This window comes from Streptopelia decaocto (genome assembly GCF_964273445.1).
Source record: "Streptopelia decaocto genome assembly, chromosome: 3".
NCBI lineage: Eukaryota > Metazoa > Chordata > Aves > Columbiformes > Columbidae > Streptopelia > Streptopelia decaocto.
Window position 1 is genome coordinate 109972846 of NC_138656.1, and position 20166 is coordinate 109993011.

The following is a 20166-nucleotide window of genomic DNA, read 5'->3' on the forward strand; positions in this document are numbered from 1 at the left end:
CAACAGTTTGCCCATTATTCATCTGATTTGCTTTATAACACTTCTGACACCTAATCTTATCAGCTAATACCCAAGATTTAGTTACTCAATATGTTTTTTTTTTCTTCCACACGAACAGCAAAATTATTTGAGTCCCTGCAGATCTGTTTACTTTTGCTAGCCTCAAGGAAAAAAAATAAAATAAAATAAATGAGGAGGGGGAAAGAAGCAGATTTTCCAGGGCTGGTAGAAACGAGCACTGAGGAAATACCTAGATAATTTAAAATATATTTTTAAAAAGTGTTCTGAATATTGAAGGCCAGGGTTTGCAAGATAGGAGACCAGAAACCAAATGAACACATATGTAGTCCATGCAGACTTGCCTGTAAAATAACGATTTATTTTAATACTTAAAAAACACACACAATCCAGTGATAAATGTCAATTACCAATAATCAGCATAAAGTGCCAAACAGCCATACAACTTTTTTTTTTTTTAATAAACAAAACTTATTGGAATGTCTCTTAATTTGAATACACTGTTCAGAAAGCCAGCATTTAAAAAAATACGCTCTCAGGTCGAGATTTGTTTTCTTTCATCAGGACGCACGAAGACTTTAAAGTACCTCTAAAACCACTTTGTGCATACCGTCAGTTTGACATATTGCCATCTTTCTTTCCTCTGGGTTTTTGTAAAGTAAGTCCACAAGTAACAAACCTCCTCACAGCGCACTAGACCACAAGGCAAAGAAAGAGATCTCCATGTCCCATGAACACTGATTTGTCGCAAACACCGGGCACCCGCAGGTCTGAGATCTGAATACATTTCCTAGCATGTGATAGGACTCCTCACTTGAGAGACTGAGGTCATTTTCAAACATTAATTTTCTTCTTCTTTTAAGAAGATAAACTAACAAATGAGATTTGCAAGTTGACCTTCACCTTGTCCTAATGGTGCTGTGATGAGAAACCACCGTTTCAGTTCTTAAACGTCTTCCGGAATTCTCTGTATTTCCTGAAGTGTAAAAATAAGAAGCTTTATACAGTCAGAAAAATAGTATAAAATAAGAGGTTGGGTCTAAAAAAAAAAAAAAAAAAAAAAAGTAATACTTTCAGAAGCTACAGTTCTTTTTTTCTTTTTTTTTTTTCTTGGGATTGGGGGGGCGGCACTTGTGGGTTTTTGTTTGGTTTTAAAGAGATTGCTGTCCAACACGTGAGCACCACCTTTTGGCATAAAGTTTATCAAAGCCACACAAGTCAGTTAGCACTCTCTGCATCACTCATGTATATTTTAAATGCAAAATAATATTTTCACCCACGTCTTAGGAAGTTAGTCGCTTGGGTCGGGGAGGGAGGTGCAGATTTTCCTCTTTTTAAAGTACAAACAAAAACAAAACACAAAGTTCAGTGCTCCCATCCTGAAAGTTTTGTTTCTGCTCTAGTTTTGGTGTAAAGTCTGAAGGAGAGGAAAAGTTTATAGAAGCTGGAGATTCAGCACTTAAGTTTGGCAGGTTTCAGTTCCTTTACTTGCGTGTGCAGTGTCTTGTGGACAGCTAGCGTTCTGGACTGGCAAAATCCTTTCCCACATTCTTGACACTTAAAAGGCTTTTCTTTAGAATGGATATATCTAGGGAGAGAAAAACAATCAAGATGTCAGAAACAACCGGTCTGAATTCAGCAGTGATCTACCTGATGGAGAACACACTGTAGCTTTTTACACGTATTGCTGAGACAGAGAGTGCTGGAGTGCGGCACTTGAGTAATCGCACACACATGTATGTGTGTGTGTGTGTGCAAGAAGAGATGGGGGTGTTGGCAGCTTACAAGGCTGCCTTTCTTAGGCATAAAGAGCTTCTCTCTCACTTTGGGGTCACCTGGCTGAGTGTCTTCATGACACTTCTGAATGATCATTAAGGTAAAGGAGAAAAGACAATGCAAATGGAGGGTGAAAATGCCTGTGGAAGCTAAAAAGAGGGCCATGCAAGTAATTTTTGTGAGGTGAGTACAACAGGCTTGTCTTTCAAAGTGAGTTATGTGGGCTCCTCCACCAGCAGTGGGCAGAGGAAACCCTAAAGTAAACATTGCCAACTGGCCAGGTTCATGACTTCTCACAAGCACCTACATGAATGTAGATGGGTAATCAGGAGAGTACGGATACACAAGGAAAAAAGGACAGGAGAAGAACCCTTACCTGTGATCCCTCAGGTGATCCTGTCTTCTGAAGGCCTTGTGGCAAATGTCACATGTGTAGGGCCGTTCATCGGTGTGGGTTCTTTCATGGATCAAAAGGTTGTAGGACTTGGTGAAGTGTCTGCCACAGAATTTACACACAAACTCCTTCTTGGTTTTGGACGGTAACCTTCCCCGTGTGGGCTTCTTCTCTGGAGAGAGTTTAGTCACCTCAAGCAAAGACCCAAGCCCTGGGGGGGAGCCCTGACTGTCTGCCTGTCCCAGTTTAGAGTGGTCCTCTTGTGTGGCAGCCACTGCTAAGTTGGCAAAGTCGAAGCGGGGTTTAGCTTTGAGGGTCACACTGGTGGCCTCTTGCTTGGGCTGGATGACATGTGGGAAGAGTGGGAAGGTTGGCAGCTGGAACCGTGCGTCCATCAGGCTCGACATGCTGGGCACTTTGGAGAAGGAGGAGCGGGGCAGATGCATGGCCGGGTACCCCAAAGTCCACTGGTGCAGGTGTACGGCATGCAGGGCACTGAAGCCATAGAGGTTGGATAGGTGGTCAGAGGGCACAGCAGGCAGCCCATTGAACGCTTGCAGGAAGGAGTAGTTGGTGAGCTGGAGGGAAGGATGAATTGGCACTGGAGCTGGCAGGGTCTTACTTCCCATGGTGGCCACTCAGGAGGAGGATCTTGGGAGCAGGGGTGTTAAAGATCTGTAAAACAAAGATGAAGGGGGAAGAGAGAGAGGTAGATTTATACGAAGATAAAAGCAGATGGAATTTCTCACTTCACCCTCCATTAATACCCTTCTCCAAAGACACTGGAGGAGGCTGCCTTGGACTTTGAGAGACCTGACCAACTCTTGAAAGTGTATCCCCTCAGGTCTCCCGACTCTCCCTCTTTTCATTCCTCATACACAGAAGTTGTGCCCCATCCACAATTATTCACCCTCCAACAGCATCTTTGCACGAGGTAGACCTCCAATGATCCTCTGCACAGAAACAGTGAAGCTGATTTGACCCACAAAGCTTCAGTTTCTCCCACGTAATTTAAAAATCGCTTAATGGGCACCTTCAGCCTTTAGAAAACGATGGGGTACTGACCACTATGCCTATCTGCAAAAACCGCCTTTAGCCCTGACCCTTGAGGTGACGCGGAGAGGGTGTGTAGAGAGTTCAGTACCTCTGGGTCGCTCACCTCCCCACAGCCTGGCCACAGCTGAACCTCTGTCTCTGGGCTAGCAGAGGCAATTGGGTGCTCAAAACTGCACATTGTCTTTCATTCAAAAAAGAGAAAACCCTGGAGAATTTTTGGGGAAAAAAAAAAAAAAAAAAAAAAAGAAAGAAAGAAAACAGCCAACAGACCTCTCTCTTATGTACTGCAAAAGAAATAGGAAAATGCTGAGTTTGGGTGACAAATCTGAAGTGCCATTTGTTCTCCCTGGGGGGAAGAGCCTGACTTCAAGCCCACATTCTAATCTAGGCAATCACTTCATTAGAACCCTTCAAAAGGCAAAAAGACAAGAACTGGAGAGACCCTTCCCATGAGGACACCCAGCCCACAAGCTGTAGGGCCGCAGGGCTGCAGCGCTTCCCTGGGCTGTGTGTCATCACTTTGCTTTGTGTTTCAGGGTCTCACTAAGCCCTCAGATTCTCTCTGGGCCAGATCCCTGCTCATTGCACCCCACAATGTGGAGGGGAAAATGCTACTGGGCAACAGCATCAATGCACATCTACCTGTGAATTCAGCCCCAGCTCCTGCCAACCATTTGGCAGGAGGTGCCTCTCAAGGGCTGATGATTGGCATGCAGCTTCCCCTCTTTGTGGGTGCAAGAGAGCACCCATGATTTTTGAAGGCAACGCATCCCTGCAGCCCAGGGACCTTACTCTGCAGCCCACAGCTTATATTTACTTTCCCACCAGTGAACTCCAGGATTTGCCCTCAGTGGAGCTGTTTTCCAGCAGGATCCCCATAAGGTCCCCGTAGATTCCCTGCAGCATGCTAATAAAAGCCCCACAGGTTTGCTGCAGGGTTCCCGCAGGATCCACACAAGGGTGGATCCACACAAGATCCCCTATAGGGTTCCTGCTGAGTTACCGTAGGATCCACACAATATCCCCACAGGGTCCCAGCAGGATCCTTGCAGCACTCAGCCTGAAGGGTCTTGATCTATTCGTGAAAAGTAAAGCCCCTTTGGAGAAGAAGAGGCAGGGAAGCGCTGCAGAGCAATAACCGTCCCTCTGGGCAGGAGAACTGCGAGGGGGGAAACTGGTGGCGAAAGAGGTCTAAAGACCAGGGAAACAAATCTGATTTATGTGTGGGCTGTTGCTTGGACTGGGGAGATGTGGCTGGGAGGGTGTGAGAGGGAGAAGCTTACTCTGAGCAGTTCTGTATGCTGGGTCCACCTTTCACATCACTTTACATAAATCAGCAGCAGGAAGAGACTCAAATCTTAGAGGAATTCCATCGCCATGACCCAGAATAAGAGATTGTGACATTAGCTTTTTTTTTTTTTTTTTTTAATTGGATACAATTTGGATAGTGGTTGATTGAAAAATGCACACACTACCTTCTCCTTCCTCTCATCTCTTTTTTCTCTCCCTCTTTTTTTTTTTTTTTTTTTTTTTAATTTAACTATTTAGGGAAAATGAACCAATCAGACTATTTTATTCTTCAACTGAGAAAATGGTTTTTTTTGGTTTTTTAGTGCTGCTGTATGCTAGGCGTGTCCACTTCACAGCACGAGTGCCCCAATCGATGGCCCCGAGAACAAAGTACGCGGAAAACGCTCTTGTCCGGGCACCTGAAATGTCTGTTTCTGTCACAACGGCTTCGTGTCTGTTTTTCTGTCTAGGCAGCCCTAGATGTCCCAAGCATGAAACATGTTAATGCAAACTGAGTTAATTTCTGGGCTTATTCATCTTGCTTTCTGCGTATCCTTAGAAAATATTTAATATGGAATATATATGTATAAATCTACTATGCCAATCTCGGTAAATTATTGTTGGATAATACTGAAAAAAAATCTCTTTCGATTTCCTAGACGAAAAGGGGGCAGAAACCAAAGAGAAATACAATAGGGTCATAATCGCATCCATCGCGCCCGCGTTTGTTTGTTTTTTGTTTTGTTTTGTTTTGTTTTTTGCTAAAGTAGTTCTATTTTTTTAATAATAATAAGGGGGGGGGGGGAAGAGTAGGATGGAAGAAAAAAAAATAATAAGAAGAAAAGGGGAGGTGGGAGCAGAGTGTTCAAGTTACTACAAGTTTCTTGGCACTTTTCCAGAAATGTAAGTTACACTTTTGCTCTGTGCGGCCGGGATAGTAAAAAATATAGACGGAGAGCAGAGTATTTCATAAAGAAGTCCCCTCTCTTCGGGACATCAAAGCGAACGTGTTTCACAGCGCGGTAACTCTCCGCTCTCCCGCTTGCTCAGAGAGATCAATGTTTCTTTGATTTCGGTGTCACCTCCACCTTTAATTCTGTTTCATGTAAACAGATCGTTATCGAGGCTTTCTTATTAATTTTTTTTTTTTTTTTTTTTTTTTTTAAAGAAGAAGATCCTGTGAGTTCCCTGCTTGAATTCCCCAATCACAATAAAACTATGCCGGGTTTTCTTTTTTTAACACAAACTACCTCGGTGAGTAATTAAGAACAAACCACTTGTGTTCTGACTGAAACAAAACCCACTCACGCCAAGATAAATTTACCCTGCAAAATAGGATCATAAACTTGAAAGACTACATCTGTCTCCAGCTTTCTTACCCTTTGTCCAGTTTAAAGATACGGTAATGCTATTGTCCAGTTGCCATTGTTTTAAGACCATTGTAATCTTAACCTTCCAGATTACATTCTACATCCCTTATACGCCAAAAAAAAAAAAAAAAAAAAAAAAAAAAAAAAATCCAGCGGGCTTTTTGCTAGTAGCATAACAAAAGGCGAAATTAAATGGATTTTAAAGTAATCTTGTGGCTACTCGGTATTTTTCCTTTCTACCTTGAATTATCAATTTCCGATGTGTCCTTTGAAAGGGATATTTGTTATATTAAATACCTGACTCATAAATAATGAGGTTTGCTAATTAGTTCCACATGGGAGAATGAAGGAGGTAAATTACCCTGAGAACGTTGCTTATTTTTACAAACATGATAAAGTAGAGGGCATAAAATGCTGCATTCTTGGGATAGCCTCAAACTACAGCAATCAGGTTAATCTGTCAAAAAAAGTTTCCCCTCTTTTACCTGAATCCTTTTAAATCTAGCAGCCCTGTCCTTTCGGCTGCATCGCATCACTGTGTAGCATTTTGCCACCAGGTCGGCTACTTTTTTTGTCCCCTTTGAGGAGACGTGTTTTTCCCTTCCTATCAGTTTAAGCGAGGAAATAGAGCTTACAAATTATCTGTGTTTGGGAATCTAACTGGAAAGGGAAAAAAAAATGCCCTTTCGCTCCGCATTATTCGAGCGTGGTACTCTTGAGGAATAAAGTGCATTGTTCAGCACAGATTTATTCAAAGTATTAATGAAGTGTGCAGAATCTATTAAAGCAGGTTTATTCGGGGCTAATTGAGCGTGAAAGAGTTAATCGCTAACATTAATGAGGACTGGAAGTACTCAGTCAGCATGTGCCTTGGATATCTCCGCTCAATCCTTATAAAATCATCATTCACATTTTATCACGAAATCAGTGTTGACAAGTTTCTCCAGACCACCATTGCGAATGCGGATGAATGCGGTGAATTTTAGTCTCGCAAAAATAATATCCGGGGTCCGACTGCACTAGAGATCTCTAACACTGCCCGGGGCAGCCTTTATCCAAAGCAACAACAACAACAAAAAATCACCAGGTCGGGGTCCCGGTGGGACGGTGGCTCCGAGGGCCACGGGTGGGAGCGCAGCCCCACGGGTCGCTGGTGGGTGCCGGCGGGACGGCCGCAGGGACCAGGTTCCGCGATCCTCTCCCTCCAGAAGTTTTCCGGTTGGGGGGTTTTGTGTGTATATTTTTTTAATCCCCTCGGGTGTAGAAGTCCCCTCCCCAGCACAACATTCATTCTAGGTTTCTCCCTAGAGAAGCGCCCGGTGCCTCCCCTCAGCACAGTTAATCGTCTTTCCTCTCTCCCGGCGTCAGGGCGGGATTCTTCCCTCTTTGCTCCTCACTTCCCACGACCACACCACGCACAGCAACGCGCAGTGGGGGAGACACAAAACCTCTGCGGTGACAGCCCCGCAGGGCCCGCAGGGTACCGAGGCGCATCCCCAGGCCTGGCCGACCGAGGTGGCGCCGACTCCGGCCACCCCGTAGCCGGGATCCCGCCGCGGAGCTGCGCGGTGCGGTCGCTCTCGGGCCCGGAGCTCAGCGCCGGTTTAGGGGCTGGCCCTTGCTGTCAGTTCTCTTCGGACATACTAAACTGGATGCTCTGTGCACCTGTCCAGGACACGGCTCTCACCCTCCTGCCCTGGTCGCGTTTTATCGGACAATTCCCTCGGCGCTACGGTAATCTCCAAAATGCTCGATGTTAATAGTTTCCCTCCCAAAAGCCAACTATAACAACTATACCCTAATCCTCGGCTTTGCGCTGACACTTTATATGCTCGGCCTCGAGAGAAGCTCAGTCTCTCTCTACACTGAACTTGTTTTGATCCCTTCAGACAAATATAAACATCAGATTCATTTCTGCTATGGCCTTGGAAGGAAACAGAGAAGGCTTCTCGGACTCTAGAACACTAAAAATGGAATAGGAAGGAAAGAAAGGAAGAAAGCAAGCAAGAAATAAAGACAGAAGGAAAAGGAAAGAAAAGGAAAGTGTAGAGAGGAGAGAAGCTGAACGTTCGAGCCCATAAAGGACATGCAGGCTTCAGGTTTGTAGCTCATATGTGTCATTTTTAGCTCGGGTTAAAAACACAACTCCTCCGCGAGGGGGGACAAACAACTTTGAAAGGGGAAGACAAATCTTTAAATAACATCAAAATATCCGAGTCCCGTGTGAATGCTTCCCCCAGCCCTCTGCTCGCCCCAAGGAGAACAGTCTTCCTCATGTGAACCCCAGTTCCCCCACTTCTGCGCTATCCAGCGAATCATGAGAGGGGACGGGGAGAAAGAAAGGAAGGAGAGAAAAGGAGGTGTTTGGATCCATATCCCCAACCCCCGAGGCTTGGCAAAACAAAAACCAAACAAAATGAGTTGTTCTTTTTATTTACCTAATCCCGATCTGTGCTCCACCGCTGGCTGCAGTTAAAAGATCCTGGGCTAAATTTGAGCTGATAAAATAAAATAGTTGAAAAAAATAATAGGAAAAAAAAAAAAAAGGAGAGGTTGGGCTAGGTCAGTGTCTCTGCTGGCCCTGGGGGGCACAGCTTTCTTCCCACCCCACCCCACCCCACTGCTCCTCCAGCGGGTCCACGCAGATTCGAGCGAGCAGCGGGGCCAGGTGTCCAGGTGCTCTGGCTGATGGGGACGGAGGTGCTCTCCCTCCTTCTGCTCCCGGCGCCGGCTGCGTGTTCCGCAGTGCAAACGCGCCCGGGAGCAGCCGAGCTCAGACTGAACCGATCCCTTCCCTCCAGCCTCCTCCTTATTTCAACCCCCCCTCCTAGCTCCCCCCTCAACCTCCCACCAGACTCCGGGCATGCGCACGCAGAGAGAAAGTTTCTGGCTGGGAAGAACCAACTTTTCAACCCTCTTCTCCTGCAAGTACAGCAGCCCGGGGCTCGCCGTCCGCAAACGTGTGATCTCGCCCCCCCGCCCCCCGCCCGGCTCCCACAGCCTCCCCCGGGGCATCTCCCCGGGGCCCGCTACCCGCGGCCCCCCGCGGCGGAGCGGCCTCCCGGGGCGGGAGCGTGGGGGGGGGGTCCCCGTACAGCTCCGCGCTGCGGTGGCGGAGCGCGCTCCCCCGGCGGCGCTGCGCGGCCGCGCTGCCTCCGCCGGCACGACCCGCCGCTCCGCACCGCTCCCGGCCGGCCTCGCTGCGCCCCCTCCCCGCCGAGCCAAGGGACAGGACTCAGCGAGACCTGCCCAGGGAGGGAAGGGGAGAAAGGCAAAAGGAGAGAAAGAGAATAAAAGGTGGGGGGAGGATGGAGGGAGGGATCCGCTCCCTCTGAGGGGGTCTGAGTTCGCAAATTGTTCTCTCTCGAAGAAGAAGATCCTCCGAGAGGATCCCAGAAGCCTCTTACCTGTGAGGAGTCCACCCCCTGGTTAGAGCCGCTTCTTTCCCCCGCCCCAACATACCTGCCGGACCCCACTTTCCGCCCCAGCGCCCCTGACCTCGGTGCCTTCCTCCTGTCCCTCGTCGCACGGCCCGGGACGGCCTCTCCCCGTCGAGCGAGATTCCGCGGGGTGAGAAGGTCCCACGGTTCCCCCCCGGATCTGGGATCCGCAGAGCCTTGCTGAGGTCTAGGGGAGTCAAACTACCCGGACGAACCAGGCAAAGGAAAATAACCCTCCGAAGAACAAGGTTAAAAGTGCTTTATAATTAATCCTGAGGACGTAATATCCTTGCTTCTTTGTTTTTCTATTCATCCATCCCTTCACACTCCTTCAGATCCATGAAGGGGGAAAAATTGCCTGGGTGTATTACATCGTCCCGAGGAACCAGGGTAATATAATACACTAGCGAAGGCAGATCCGTCAGGATGACATGGTACCGTGTTCAGGGACACAAATGTGTTGGGTTTTTTTTTATTATTGTTCTTGTCACTGCCGTTATTACACTGATTTTTACCTATCTCCGAAGGAAAAACAAATAAATAAAGAAAGAAAACATTAACCAAACAGCAATAAGAAAACATTGCTGTATCATCCTGCGGAATGAGCGTTCGTGAACACGACAGCAGGGTGGCGAAGTAAGCCCTAGCACTGCAATTTCATGCACAAAACATTCCTATTTCTAGGGAGAGTCTGGGGTTCAATATTGCTCACTGCTCGGGGCAGGAGAAGAGATTTTCGTTCCCTCCTTCGGTAAACGAGTGGCATTTTTACAAGGCAGAGGCGAAGAAAAGACGTTCCCCCATCCTGGCTTCTTCAATTCTCTCTCATTTGGTGCTGTTATTTTCTTTCTCCCTGTATTTCTTATTACTTTCCCCTTCCACTCCCCCCACCTCCCCCCCTCCAAAAAAAAAAAAAAAATCCCAACCCCAAATAAAGCACTTTTTTTTTTTTTTTTTTTTTTTTCTGTTCTGGGGGTCGAAATGTCGAGAATGTGATCCTGTGCTCGGTGCTGTAAGTTGATGCCTTCGAATAAGTTTGCATTTTCAAAAATGGTTTTCAAGCCCCGTTGTCAGAACACGAGTGTAGGATCCCCAGATGTCCCTAAACCAAGAAACAGACTGGAGATATGCTCTTCTAACTGGAGATTTCTCTGTTCCCGAAGGAAGAATCTTGGCATAGCTGGGGATGGGTGCGTGCATTAATAAAAATCGCAATTCTCTTTAGAGAAGTAGCAGATTAGTTGAGATGGTAAACGCAACAACGGCACTGATACCTGCACGTGCTGTCTTTAAGGGAATAAAAAAAATGCACTTCCAGTTACAGAAACCATTATTCCGGAATAAATACTTAAACATCGAAATAAAGGGCAGCAGAAGATCTCAGTGTATAGGGGGTAGGGAGGCACAGAAAATTTTTCCCACGTGAAAATAGTTTATAATCAAAGCTGGTCGTTGGGATCTTATTCCGTTCCGGAGTATTACTGGAAGCTGTAGCTGAGAGTTGCCGGGATAACGTATAGTGTGATATTTACATATTTGTTAAAAAATAAAAATGTTTGGACTTGTGAACCCACTGGCGACTGAAGTTGCAGGTTAACTGTCTGGTTAAATGCATTTGTTTTAAATATCTGGTGTTTAAGAAATGAAGTGTATGCTGTTCCAAAACCTTTATTCTAGGATGGAATTTTATGATGTCCCTTGCTAATCTGCATTATGTCAACTTGAAACGGTGGGGAACCTGATACCGGGAAAGGGATACAAAACCACTACTAGCACTGACACGCAGGGAATACGCTGCGCTTTTCCACAGAGAAGATCTGCTGTCGATTAGGAATGTTACAACTTCAAGAGACTCGTAAAAAGTCAAGGCATCTGCTCCCAAAGCAAGCCACGTTTGTAGGATCTAGACGTGACAGCGAAACCCAATTCGTTTCGAGAGATCTGAGGGGTGACTGGGGACATCAGAGACCACATCCCTATTCCCCACCTTTTTCATCTTCCCAGAACCATCCCCGTCCCCATCCTACCCCTCATAACGGCGAAGTGAAGGCCCCCCCCGGCCTGTGTCCCCGCTTTTGCGAGGGGCAGTATCCCAAACAGCACCAGCCGGCCACCACACCGGGGCTGCCTCCGCGGTCCGCGCAAGCAGCGCCGGGGCCGGCGCCGAATGCAGCCGCCCCCCCATGCCGCCGTCGGTCCCGGTGCTGGTGCCTGTGCCGGGGGGGCGGCTTCGTGCCCCACCTGCGGAGCAGACTTGGGGGCACGGAGAGCGTGTCTCAGGGCAACATTTCCCTTTCCCTCCCTCGGGGAGCCCGCTGCGCTTGTCATCTCATGTCCAACGACTTCTGAGTTCAAGGGCTAATCCTGCGCAGCGCAGGTACTTGGGATCACTCCTTATCTGGTTTAAGCTCGTGTGAATGCCGAGCATCCCTGAATGCACCTACACGTCTGCTGGGACAGGGCTGCACAGTCTGACTGATGTTCTTCTCCCTCCCTCAGCTGAGGCAGCCAGCTTCACCTTCGGGACCCACTTAACCTTTGCAAGCATAACGATTCCCGGCCCCATCCCGTAGCCATGTGCAGGATGAAACTCCCTTTTGCTTCCGTGGGACTTTCTCCCCATCGGGGAACGGCGCTTGCCCCTTGAAAAATCTTTTATTGAGGAGAAACAACCCTGCCACTTGCAAAGCATCAGCCGCAGGCGCCTCGCTGGTGTTGCGAGGAGAAGCGGGTCCGGAGAGGCAGGGTGGAGATGTTTGTTTGCTCGGCGAGTTTCAAGGGCTGCTTTGCCGTCCCGGAGTCCAGCAAACATCTCGCCCCCTGCAACGCAGCAGTGGGTGGGGGGGATGGCTGGTCAAAGCTGCCTGCGGTCGGCAGCCCTGCAGTTCTCAAACCTTCCGGGGGAAGGGAGCGGGGAGCAGGGCAGAGCAGCCGGCTCTGCTCGGCGGAGTTTCCAAAGCCGCTCCCCGTCGAGAGCTTCACGGGCAGGGAGGGACCCAGCCCCGGTGGGCACAAGTGCACTGCAGCGTCCCTGTCCTCCTGCCTCCCCGGGCAAGGTGTTCCCCCCGAGACAAGCCCCGTGGTCATCAGTAGCACCTGGGAGCTACCTACATATATATTTGGTTTTGGATGTTGTTGTATTGTTTTCCTTCTCTTTGCCTGTTTTCTTCCTCTTCCTGCGGTTTTGGTGTTGACTGCGGTGAAGAATTAGAGGGTGCGGGTTCTGACCGCACCCCCTGGATAAAATGGACTCAACTGGAAAAAAGACAGCCAGAAAGAGCCCGTCGGGGGTGAACCCGCTGGAGCGCGGCCGGAGAGCGCGGAGGGCGGCAGGGAGTGGGCGCAGGCGGCAGCACGGGCGCTCCTGCACCCCCTTTCCGAAACTGGTCCCCCCGTCTCTCCCGGACCCCGGTTCGCTACTCAGCTCCCACAGAGCTTTATTATTTTAATAACTGCTAATGGCAACACACGGAGGAATAGCGGCAAGCAACACGGGTGGAAACTGCTCCCGCGGTGCGAGTAAACGTTCTTCTTATAGAGATTCCAGCCCCCATCCCCCAAAAAGAAAATCAGCGCAGAGATTGGATATAAGGTTGTTCTGCCAATTTTTGCCTCCTACTTCTCGGGCTCCCTCAAAATAAAAGCCAAACTTTGGAGCATCTCCATTTTGTTAGCGAGGGGGAAATCGTTTGCTTGATTTTTAGTGCGGTGCTGAGATGTGACCCAGAGCCGTAATATATTGCTGCTTTTCTTCGCTAGCGGGCTACTGCAGAGGGGGAGCGCTGCGGCGGGGGTTAAGCTCGGCCCCCCCCGTGCCTGCCCCGGGAGGGACGGCGTGGCACGGCCCCCTGCCCCGCCACATCGTGGGCTGGTCACCCAGCAGAGACAAACCTCTGCCAGCAGCTTTTTGCCGACTGGAAAAGAAAATCCAGAGCACGGAATAGAGCGATAGGGGATTTGTCTTCTTCAAGAATCACAATGGATTTTGCAAGCAACTAATTAAGTGCAAGATCTTCCCCCCTCCCGCCCCATACACACACCCCTTGTTTGCTAAGTGGTGTGAAGTCGGTTGTGTAAATGATTCCACTTTAACTTCCAGCCCCTTTAGATCACTAATAATGCCGTGGTGGTGCTGCTCACACTGCTGCAGTGAGAGTCAGCATTTCCATTATAATTTCCTATTTTCAGGAGTTTTTACAGTGGTCATAAAAATTCATTCCAGGCTCAAACTTGGCATCCCAGGGCTCCTCCCAGGAGTCATTTCTTTTTGTTGTATTTGAAAAAGGAAACCATTTATCTGTTTTTACATTACAAGAGAGCAACGAAAGGAAGCAAAAGTAGGGTTTGGAGAACACTTTTGTATTTTACGTTGCTTGCTTTTTCTCAGCTTTACAGTGTCTGCCATAGAGGTTAAAAGAGTATAGTACACAATAATTAATAACACATGAAAAACCATCAGGTTATAGAGAAGCCAGTGTCCACAATCAGAACTGGTCATATAAAATACTCTTTATCATTTTAAACTCCTTCGCTTTTCTAAACTGATAATTTGCTAGAAATACATCCAAAATGTAATTTGATGCTGGGGGTTGCTTTGATTTAAAATGAACTGATCATTTTGGAAATCTGAGAAAGCTTATGTATGTGTTCATATTTAAGAATTTCCTAAAAGTACAGATGTTTTCACTGCAGATTTGAGGGGTCTATCCTCTAGCCCCCTTTGTGCAAGTGTATGTATAACAGTCAAATAATCTTTGGATTTAGGTGTCCCTAAGTATTCATTTATATGATGGATTGTAATGGCAATATAGTTCCCTTGAAACCATTATATTCTATCAGGTCAAAACCAGCTTCTTAAAAAAGCTAATTTAATACAAGGGTGGCTTGAATGATTTGTGTACATTGCATTCGCTTACATACAATTCCCATATCTGCTGGAAATTGAGTAAAGATTTAATGACCCCCACAGGAACCAAAGGTTTTGGTGACATGAGCTCAGAATGGGCCTGTGAGACAAAGACCAGTGTGAACTGGGACACTCAAGTGGAATGCCAGCAAAGTCTGGACATCACATCATTTTGCTGTGGATTATGCCTATGCCACATGTTTTACAGAAACGTCCTTTCTCTACTGCTAAAAAATACACATTTCTACTAGCCCAGAAACTTAGTAGGGGTATCCTCCAACTCATCTAGCTTAGGTTTGGCTATGAAAAAGGGTCACAAAGAATGTTATCTTGCACCAGTGAAATAATTATTTCTAGGTGGTAAAAAAAGGTATGTATGTATTTAGAGGTACATATGTATATATATATATATATATATATATGTACATGTAGAAAAATAAATTGCCTTTGTATGTATATGTAAACATAGAGAGAGATTAAGACAGACAGCTTTACAGTATGGATGATAGGGGTGCAAGTATAATGATTCAAGGAATGTGAGCCACCATTATATTTTGAATTTTTTAGAATAACATGTATTTGATAAGGCTTATATTTACTAAAGCAAATGATTAAAGCAGGACTCTGTAACCTTCAGGGAATAAAGGTAAGATTTACTTGCCACAGTCTGTCAAACACGGGCTAGAATCACGATTCCATTAGATTTATCTTTTCTTGAGGGGTTTCATAATAGTGACACTGGGCTAGTAACCTCTAGTGGATCCACCTCTTTCCAAAAGCAAACTCATTCTCTAACCTTGCTTATATCTGTAACTCAAGCTGCATGCTTTATTCTTCCAATTAAACTATTGCACTTAATTCAGGAGTCTTGGGCCACAGATTCTTCAAAGAGTGGAGGTAAATCCAATCCACATTGAGATTTGATTCACATTTCAGATAAACTTTTCTTTTTTTTGACTGACCATTTACCGGCACATACACAGAACCAATGGCACCTGTTTTAAGCATCTCAGTTCATTGCCTGAAGGTAATTGGGATGCATATGTCTTCTATTTCTGCATTTTTATCAGGCTTTATCTTCAGTAGTTAATGAAGTACAAATCTACAGTAGTTGATAGTTCATACACCTACGTGATCAAGAATCTTGAAAAATGAAACCTTTTTTTCTGCAAGAAGTGGTTGGAAAAGTTTTTCCTAGGACTTATCACAGCAATACTTCATGGCAGTAATTCAGCATCTCCTTTGGGCTTAGCAAGTCTTGAGATAGCATTACAAACAGGACTCCAGGTTTTATATCCTAACTGTTTGGGATCTTGTTCTGGCTTTTTTCATTGCATGGATCCTGGGAGAAGTAATGAAACAAGGCTCTAAGTTCATTCAGTTGTCAGTACTTGGATCTTCTCACCCTGATAGACTGAACACAGGAGCTCAAAGGCACATTCAGCCCACATGCAATAGCATGAGGGGACATTCGACCAGCTTCTGTGCCTTGGAACTCTGACCCTCGTCTCAGCACTGTGAACACTAAGGCATTTAATTCCTCTGGCGCACCAGCTGCCATGCCTGTTCAGTTCAGAACGCAGAGTGAAGAGGTGCTGAAGGTTGTGGAGACCCTGTGCAAACCCACTCTGCAGATTTGGACAGGCTCCTGGGACAGCTCTGCTGGGTCAGGTCCGTTGAGTCACAGTCTACAACTGAGAAATGTGTGTGGTATTTTAAATATCCTGTGCCCGGGCCTTGGAAAGCCTTCAAGGGAGGTCAGAGCCTGACACAGTAGTCAAAGGGGGTCAACTTTAAAAACAAGTTTGGGACATTCACTCTTTCACTGAATATTTGGAACTGTCACTATTTCAGCTCCTGTACAGTGCCAAGGGAATGTACTACAGGACTAAAAACACATGCACTGGAGTCACCTTCCCTGACACACACAAATGTGTTGTCAGTTGCTGGTGACCCCAGCACCATTTGCCCTTCAGCTGGCTGCACCTCTGCAGCTCATTGACCAGTGCTGCTGGCAGAGGCAGCAGCCAGCCCTCCACAAGGGACATTTTTAATTCAATGACATCAGTCCCCAGTCCTTTAAATCACATCTTCTATACTATGATGATTGCCAGAGATCAGTTGATCCCTGGCCATATACACTGCTGACATGAGCGTGTGACTTTGAAGCAGTCGTGGGGTTTCAGTTTTCTTCCACAAAAAATCGAAAGGAGTTTTTTCAATTGACTTAAGTGACAGTAATATCTGCAGTATCCACAGTACTGTGACAGTGAGGATTCAATTTCTTGGCTTGTACTCAGTGAAAAGGTGTTATTTTAATGCAAAGTGTTGTTGTTCCTAATGCAGAACTAATATCTGGATAAAAGTACACAGAAATACTGATATGGTAGGAATTTTGTTATTTAGAACAAACCTAAAATGAGGTTTATTGAGGATAATATATAAGAAATCGGAATTCTAGTTTTAAAATTGCTCACAATGTCTTTCCTGTTGTTAGAAGCTTCTAAATATATATCAACACAATAGAAAAAAACGGCATTGCTTTTTGACTTTTTTTTTTCTTTTTTAGCATTAGCTTTTGAAAAGGATATAAATTCCCACTGAAACTACACGGAAGTAAAGCCAAGGGATCAGCTAAAAGTCACAAAAGCAAAGGAAGTTAAGAGTCAAGTCGGAAAGACAATTTTCTGTCATACACAGCTATGCTGAAGTGTTAGAGATAAAGGTCATCTAACAGGGGGGGCCTCATGCCATCAGGTGATCCTAAATACCAAATACACTGTAATATTAATACCTCAGCCTAAGGGGAAGGTTAAATACTGACGGAGTTTCAACCCTAACCGAGAACTTCCTGCTATTTGTGGTTTGGGGTCAGACCCTTAAGGTTATTTTGAGATAGGCTTTTGTACGTAAAACTGTAGGAATAGTGTAGTCACGGCATTATTGAATAGGCGGGACCATAAGAATCTTTTCTTCAAAGAGCAATCCTGAAGAAAACTCGCCACCTGCTGGCCTAGACCCTCCTAGTGCTGTGCTTTCCTAACAGCGTGTGCTAAAGTCATTATTTTTCGGTTTACAGCAGCTGAAGTCGTCACAGTTCATGGTCTCTCCAGCTAAAGTATTGATTTTGTGAACTTCAACCTTAAAGAAAAAAATTGTTTTCGTCTGAAAATCACTATGTGACACTGTTTTGTACTGGTGTTTGAAAATAATGCTAGTCAAACATTTTAACATGAATAATAGTCTCTTGAGGCTTAAATGTTTTTGTATGGGTGAGTTTTGTTAAATGTTATTTTAAAATGTATATATACTCTTTCCCTCTACGATTGTATCAGGAATCTTTGTGGGTTTTTTGTGATATTTGTGTTGCCACAGAGTATTTTATTTGCTGTTACTGCTTTTATTTACTGTTACTAAATAGTAACTGGAGATTTTGACATTTCATTAGAATAGTTCTCATTCCTGTAATGTGAAAGGTAACGCCTCTCAATGCCAAAGCTTATGACTTGAAAGTTTTGGTGTAGACTTTTTGGTAAGCCACACTAGACGATATAGTAGAGATAACAGTGATTTTTTTGTCAATTAAATAAATCAGGTATATAATGGCACCTTTTTTTTTTTTTTTCTTAGTACCTGTACTACAGTCAGATAAGCCAGATGGAAGATCCCAATCTGCTTGGGGTAGACCATTAGACAATAATGCAAAACACAATGCATACATTCTTCAGAACTAGTATTTGGTTTGTGGAAAAGAGTTTCACAGCCAGCAGGCTCTGGAGTCAGCAAGGGAGAAGGCAGTGAAGGCTGCATTCATCCAGACTCAGTGACCAAGTGTCCCATTAAAGTGGACAGCAATCAGTGTGAGGCCTGTGTGAAGCAAGGTATAGGACTTAATCTGTGAACAGAGCCAACAAAGCAGAGAAGAAGGAAAGGAGAGCATGAATAGTTCTTCAAAATGGAAGAGAACTATTGAGAAACATGAGAGACTGTTAAAAACTCTTACTTCCAATTTACATTACATTTGAATTTCAATTCAATACTCTAAATCACAAAACTGATGAAGGTACTGAAATTAAAAAGTATCTTGTAGGAAGCAGAAACAGCGGAAGAATTTAAAAAGGTATATATATTTCATGAAAGGTAAGCATAATCCTGAGAAGTCAAAATGGAAATATTGGCTAGAAGACCCAAAAGAATTAAAAGAGGTTCCTGTGAGTTCACTTAAAAACAATTGGAAAGTAATCTAGCAAAAAGATTAACTGCAAAATAACGATTTCCACTCAGTTTATGGTAATAAGAATGATCAGAGAACACAAGCAGAATAAACAAGTGCAACTGAGGAAACTAAGGAGAGGATGTCACTAGTGTAATGGTGAATGCAGGCACTAAAACCATGCCTCTCTGCCCAAGAAAGGGGCAAAAAAGTTTATGAAGGAAGAGGCCTGGGATTAGTACAACTGCTTCTAGCAAGCTCACCTATAGCTTTGTTCAAATCACTTAATACATTCTCTGCTATGGTATATCCATCTGTTAAAGGTATGTAAAAGTACCCACCTAATTGCCAGGAATTGTGCAATGAAAAATATTAGATACTCTATTTCAAAGAGGGAAAAATAGCTACTAGCAGTCTGCATTTTCTTTGATTTGACCTTGTCTCAGCTACTGTCATATTCTGTCCTGGTTTAGTCATAATTTAATTTTTAGGCAACTTGTGGAGCATTTGTCTGGAACTGTCAGTTTGCCAAAATTACTTCCTAAGTTGCATATATTTTCACAAAACTTTGCTCACAAAAAGAAACAGTAAGATGCTAAACTATAGCATCTCTTTTGAAGCAGATTTAGGGCAGGACCAGAGACATAGGTTTCTGACTTCAAGCATAAATGAATGAAGGAAAAGAGCTGAGGAAATGCAGAGGTTACATCTCAAACTGAATATAGTAATCTGTCTTTGGAGCAGGTGGCAGTGGTACCCAGAGAACAGGGGCTGCTGTCAGTGCCAGCTGCTATGATTTTAATGTCCTCTCACATTTGATCAAACCCCAGCAGAACCTTAAATTGAAATGTATCAGGGTTTGGATGAGAAAATAGGACACAGAAATCAGTGAGTGTGGCACAAGCTCTGTTTTCCTATGTTGACCAGTTGCTCTGTAGCAATTACTTGCATACTTCAAACTGACATGTAGAAACATTTTAACTTTGATTTCCAGCTTTCATACTTTTACTTTCAGTATACCCATTGACACTGTTTATTGCAGGGTTTCATGTCCAGCTTCCTTTTGATGAACCTCTCTGCATCTCTTTGACTTTGAATTCGTACACAGGAAAATTATATAAATGAGGTCTTAATGGTGGCTTGTACAGCAATTTAGGTGCCAGAGGTACTTGGTACACTAGACAGGGAATGAAGTGTTTGCATGTATAGTCACACTCAACCATACAAATAGGCTTGACTAACATAGACCATCTGAAATATGGTTCCCTTTGGAGTAAGACTGTGCTATTCACAAACCAGACAGTTGTACAATTCAGCTATTTTTTTCCAATTCAGCTGACCTAAACAATGTTATTGGTTACAGATCTACTTTCTGAACAGATGCACCCTGTCAGTGCACACCTCAGTACATGAAGCCTTGCTGTGCACAGGCCAGCTCAGTCTCTTTCCTCTTAACAGAGAGAGATCTTCTTGAGTCTCTCTCATCTCTCTTTGCTTGGCTCAAGGGAGGACGTCTGCTGAGGAAAGAGAGTATGGAAAAGGTTATGATCTTCAAAGATGAGATCCTTATTGTGGTTGATTATATCCTAGCTCCACTTCTTCAACTGAAATCCGGACAGTCCTGTCCACTGCTATGGGACTGGTCATGTTTCCATCTGGGGGTCATCAGACTCTTCCAAGTAATGTCTACCTTGAACAGTGTA

The 20166-nt window shown here is 45.1% G+C and overlaps 1 protein-coding gene across 1 annotated transcript; it reads right to left on the bottom strand.

Annotated features, from left to right (window-relative positions):
- Window positions 1-368: 368 nt before the first annotated feature.
- OSR1 (odd-skipped related transcription factor 1) lies at window positions 369-8477 on the bottom strand. Its single transcript, XM_082048734.1, has 3 exons — window positions 8343-8477; window positions 2171-2863; window positions 369-1606 (listed from the first exon to the last, which is right to left on the bottom strand). Exons 2-3 carry the CDS (start codon window positions 2815-2817, stop codon window positions 1471-1473), a joined length of 783 nt encoding a protein of 260 aa, XP_081904860.1. The 5' UTR covers window positions 2818-2863; window positions 8343-8477; the 3' UTR covers window positions 369-1470.
- Between the last annotated feature and the right edge of the window lie 11689 nt (window positions 8478-20166).